General features: G+C 29.3%; 1 protein-coding gene across 3 annotated transcripts in view; it reads right to left on the reverse strand.

Moving 5' to 3' along the window:
- Window positions 1-1,603: 1,603 nt before the first annotated feature.
- Window positions 1,604-5,711, reverse strand: part of LOC111641961 (tetraspanin-9-like) — a 51,932-nt gene continuing 47,824 nt past the window's right edge. For all 3 annotated transcript variants that reach the window (XM_023388213.1, XM_023388215.1, XM_023388214.1), the window contains exon 9: window positions 1,604-5,440. In XM_023388213.1, the coding sequence (XP_023243981.1) occupies window positions 5,342-5,440 (99 nt within the window). In that variant the 3' untranslated portion in view covers window positions 1,604-5,341. The remainder of the gene's footprint in view (window positions 5,441-5,711) is intronic.

Consider the following 5,711-nt stretch of genomic DNA (forward strand, 5'->3'; position numbering starts at 1 on the left):
TTTTTTCACATCAACGTCGATATAGTGGGTCCCTTGCCATCTTGCCAAGGTTTTACTTATCTAGTAACAATCATAGACAGATTTTCACGTTGGCCAGAAGCCATACCGGTGGCAGACATCTCAGCTGAGACTATAGCCAATGTAATCCTTTCTACATGGATTGCACGCTTTGGCATACCACGTGTTATAACCACTGACAGGGGTCGCCAGTTTGAATGTCAACTTTTTGCTGACCTCACCAAAGCCCTGGGAATTAACCACATTAAGACAACAGCTTACCACCCAGCCGCAAACGGAAAAATTGAACGGTGGCATCGTCAGCTCAAGTCCTCGCTGAGAGCTCAGCTGACTGATAATTGGGTTGCTAAACTCCCAACCATCCTCTTGGGGCTAAGATCCTATGTCATCCCCAATTATAACACTACAGCAGCAGAGATTACGTACGGCGAACCCATTGCACTGCCTTCTGATCTCCTCGCTGACCATGAGACTACTTCTGCCAATAATTTTCCTACATTGATCTGCAGGTTAAAAGATCACATGAGGTCGATTCGTCCAGTCAGAGATGTCCACCACTCTTCTAAAAATATATTTTTACACCCTGAGTTGATGACTGCCTCACACGTCTTCGTGCGTCATGATGCATCACGCAAACCATTACAACCAATCTATGATGGCCCTTTCCGTGTCTTACGACGCTCAGAGAAACACTTTGACTTAGATACACCTCGAGGAAAGCAAACTGTTTCAATCGACCGCCTCAAACCCGCTTTCTTTCTGAAAGTTACAACCACCCCTTCGCCATTCTCCAACAGTGACGATGGACCTGTCGATAGAAACGACCACCTACCGGATGAGACCACGCAAATCCAGGCACCTTTTCCACGGACGACTCGTTCTGGACGAACTGTACGTTTCCCTTCTAAGTTCCTGAGCGTTGTCACTGGGGAGGGAGTATGTGGCCAACCTGGCAACACTTACCGTGCCCTTAGTTTTCAGTCTTTGTCTCCCGGACAGTCTGTCTGACCACGTGTACGACACTGCTGGCACTCTGTACAGTATTCGAGCGCTTAATAAATTTGTTTTATTAATTGAAATCTGCAATTATTTGATCAAGACCCCAAACTAGAACTATTAATACCTAAACAGAAGACTAATGTATAAACTTGCATTAATTAGTGTCATATGAAGAGCTTTTGGATTTGGGTTCTATCCCCAGGGTTATGCGAAATTTTTTTTACATTTATAATTTAATCTTATCATTATTAAATTTTGATATGTACAATTTTTAAGGTCATTGAAAATATATTTTTTATTTTAATCATTCCATAAGTAGCCTACATATAACATTACAATCACATTTTGTATTATTAAATGTAATGTAGGTTCTTATAAGGACTTCTTAATTGAAATGTTACAGCAATATATAAAAAAATGAAAAGTTTTTATTAATAATAGATTCAGGGGTGGTCAAATTCTCAAATATATGACAAAATTTTTGTAGATGATTAAGATCTGTGATGCTCAGGAAATGTCCCAGAACCCCACTAAATTCATTAATATTTAAAATATACTTTTTCTTCTTTTTAACTCTTTNCATGGATTTAACTTAAGATATTGAAACATATATTTCGCTAAAATGCTATATCTTAAAAATTAGAGCTCCTAGGCAAAAACTAATGCCATATTTGAATTCAGGACATCAAATTCATATGAAATCAGCTCAAAATACCTGGGCACCAAAACCACTGTTGACCTGTGTAATAGGTGATTTATTAATATAACTCTTCTAAACAATAATATTGTCATATATTGTTGTAGTCTCATATTTACATTTTTTAATACATATGAATGAATATCAAAAAGTCAGTTTGAAAAACTTATTTTATGAAAAATTTTCAGCATTATAAAAAACTATGTTGCAAGTTATACAATTGAATTTGTCTATCTCATATATGTTTATTTTGTAAACCTCTTTATCTTGAAATTTATTTTATCCCCTATGTTTTCAGCATAAATTCAATATATTTCCCATGTTTTTTTCAAATGATTTTCTCCCAAAACTTTTATATCTCAAATTAGAGACTGAAATGTCAGGTATAAATTAACAGTTCAGTGAATACATTTTGATAGTATAAATTGTAGTTGCAAAATATCCCTTCCAATACAATATGTAGTTGCAATTAATGATGTTTTTCTGTGATTGACTAAGAGTTTGGCTTACATCTTATTTGTTGAAGAAAGTCAGGCATCAGAAACTATTTCTGTTAAGGTATAGTGTGTGACAAATGTTTTATTAATACCTAATACAGGTATGTATTGTATTTGCTATTGTATTAATAAAATACAGTACATCCAATCAAACCAAACCTATTACTGTTTACTGTGTAGGAACCTCTATATCTCACAACCTGTTTATCTCAACATTTTCCTCATCCTGAGATTTGAGAGATAGGTTCACTGTATATCAATATCTGATAATTGTTAAATTGCATATACAACAATATCAGTACAGTTAGCAACACAATTTATGCTATTTATTTAGTGGATTTTCAATAAAAATCTAAATTATTGAAGACAGTTTCAATAAAAATGAATAATAAATGAAATAATCACAATCAAATTTATAGAACTTATTATCATCCCAGTTTAAATGTCTGAGAATTTAATTCATTCCAAATAAATTTATTATGAAAATGTTTAATAGTTTTATCTAGCATATAAAATAATCTTATGGAACTTTACTAATTTCAGAGAATTCTAAAGTAAAGGACAGGAAATGCAGACACCCTTTCAATGTAATAGAATATCCATCGTTATGATGAATATATCAATAATGATTAATTTATCCTATTTTCAGCGTCAAGAAAGAATCAATTTCAAGAAAATTTGAAAACTGAAGATTATGGAATAGGAAAAATGGATTTTAAATACTACAAGAGAAACTCAACACTAAGCTTAAACTGAAACATTGGTTGAAAATGGTGAATCTCAAGAATCTAAAGAATTAGAAAATAATAAAAAAAAAACGAAGACAAAAGAGAATATCATCAAGATATTGAAGCACAACTATGAAGAAGCTGATGAATATTATGACTTTTCTTATGACCAATGACATAATTTTTATTAATATATAAAGTTTTGGAAGCCTAGACTTATCTTTTATTATCACTATTTTACATGAAAAATTTTTATGAATGTAATATATTTTATATTCATAAAAAGCCCAGGATTTATTTATAGAAATATCTGATACTGATACATATTTTTAATATATAACAAATTTTTAGATATATGAATTTATCAAAGTTTTTCATCAGTTATACACTCAAAAACACTAATTTAATTCCAGGATCATATTCAGGAATGCAGAATGCTAATTAAGAAATCTATTTGATGTAGGCAGAGCAGAGAATTATTCTCGGTATCTTTGAATGGTATCCCAAGTCAGTCAGGTAGTAATAAAAGAGATTATTCATTTATTGTAGCCATAATTTTATCATCAATGAAGAAAAAATATATACAATACTTAAACCAATAGGTATGGTTATTTTTCAAGTGAGTAGTACTGGCAATAATAATGCAATAAAAAAGATTAAATCAGTAGCAAGTTTTAGCATACAAAACGTATGCTGACTGAATTACTTAAAATTCTAGAAGTGGACTGAATCAAGAATTAGTTATAAACAAATTCAGGATTACAGCATAGTTAAACTTACGAAGAATTATGCATTACTGAACATGACTAATTGTTTTCAATTTATTAACTATTTAAAAGTTTTATTCATAGAAAAATAATGAAACATTAGTTATTAATTATTAGTTAGCCACAATGTAGTCCAAGATAATACAAAATAGTTTAATAGTTTGATTATTAAAACATTAGAATCTAAATAAGATTTACTTAGCAGCTAAACCAAAATTTAATATACCTTATAAATGATTTTGAACCATTTGTTTATCTTTAGCCAAACTGAATATAAACAATTTTTAATATATACTAATATTTAATATTTTATAGAAAATAAATAATACAAAATTTCTGTTTTTCCACACTTACAAAAACACTTAGCTGTAGCATGATTGAGGACAAATTAATAAAATCAGTAATGCATTAGGCTATTGATTAATTTTCAAGTCACAATCTTAGTATTGATTAGATAACTGACTGTCTATTTGGGTGGAATATTACACATCTAATTTATTCAGTGTAGCACAGAATTAGTTTAAAATTATTATTTAACATGACTAATGTTGCATCATAAAATATCTCACATTGATGGACAGATGGCTGAGATAGTTAAGGCATCAGCGTACTGCACTGGGGATCCAGGATCAAATCCAGACAAGCAACCTCAGGAATTTTTCATGAGTTGTTCATCCTGGATATATCAAGCTCCATCTCTCGCCTTGGCTGCACCATTGTGGACTGGTCAAACCCATGATGGATATAATTAAAAAAGCCCTCTTAAGTCTACAGGGCAAAATGACTTAAAAATGAAAAATTTATTTCTTTATTCATGTTAATATCCAAATAATTATAAACGCGGTGAAAAAAATTAACATAATTTGAAATTTATTCTCTATTTCCACTCTGGGTAAAATGCAAAAAAAAATTATTTCAGTTTTAAAGTGGTACTTATAATTCTAGTAACTTTGGCTTTTTTAAATTACTTATTTCACTCATCTCATATATGCTTTGTTAATTTAAAATATTTGAATCTTTCTTTTTAATTAATGAAAATGTTTTAATAATATGAAATCATTAATGTTATATCAAGTCCTTTAGAACATCTTTTGAATTATAAATTGTAAAAGCTGTAAATTGTAGAATTTATTACCAATTTTCTACATTGTATGTCAGTACTGATCAAAATGATTAAATTTCTAAAATAATTACATTGTTAATATTTTAAATATAACTGTATTAAAATTAATATACAGTATATATCTTGATATTGGAAAATACAGAAATTAGAAATATCATTGTTATTGTAACTTGGATTTCCTTGATAAACATCATATAGTCATTGTGGTAAATGTATAAATCGATTAATTGAATAAATCTATATTCCTAAAGGCATGACAAATTAGAAAATGCAGTTATTTAGCACTCAATAAAAGATATGGTACAGAAATAGGGAGGGTTCAAACTCCAAGATTTTTTCCTGTCTATGACCTTGAACACTTTTTAAATAAGTATAATTTTCTAGATAAAGAAATATGGCAACAATTATTTAATTAATTATTCTTTCATGGCATTCATATACTTATACATTTCATTTTTAAAAAGAATATCTGCTAAATTTAATACTTTGTAATAAAATGAAATAAAATAGAATCACAGATATGTATGATGGCTTTCATTAATATCTTGTGATGAACGGTTTTCTCTCTTCATCTGATTTATTACTAATACAGCAAGCAAAATACTGATCACCTGTAAATGATAAAATGTAGATAAATAACTATAATTTGTTATATATTAAGTTGTTAAGTTAAATTATAGTTATTATTAAATTAAGAAAGTAATCTACATGTCTATGTAACAACAAACTGATATTTTAATAAAATAACAAATTATTCATAATTATTTATTTCTGAGAATATAACATATTAAGAATATTAAAGCATTAAACATAGAGTACAACTCTCAATTCAAATTATTTATAAAAATATTGTTTTTAAATTTGTTGTAAGAACCAAAAAAT

The sequence above is a fragment of the Centruroides sculpturatus genome, unplaced genomic scaffold (genome assembly GCF_000671375.1).
Source record: "Centruroides sculpturatus isolate CEXI.00-Female unplaced genomic scaffold, Cexi_2.0 scaffold113, whole genome shotgun sequence".
Lineage (NCBI taxonomy): Eukaryota > Metazoa > Arthropoda > Arachnida > Scorpiones > Buthidae > Centruroides > Centruroides sculpturatus.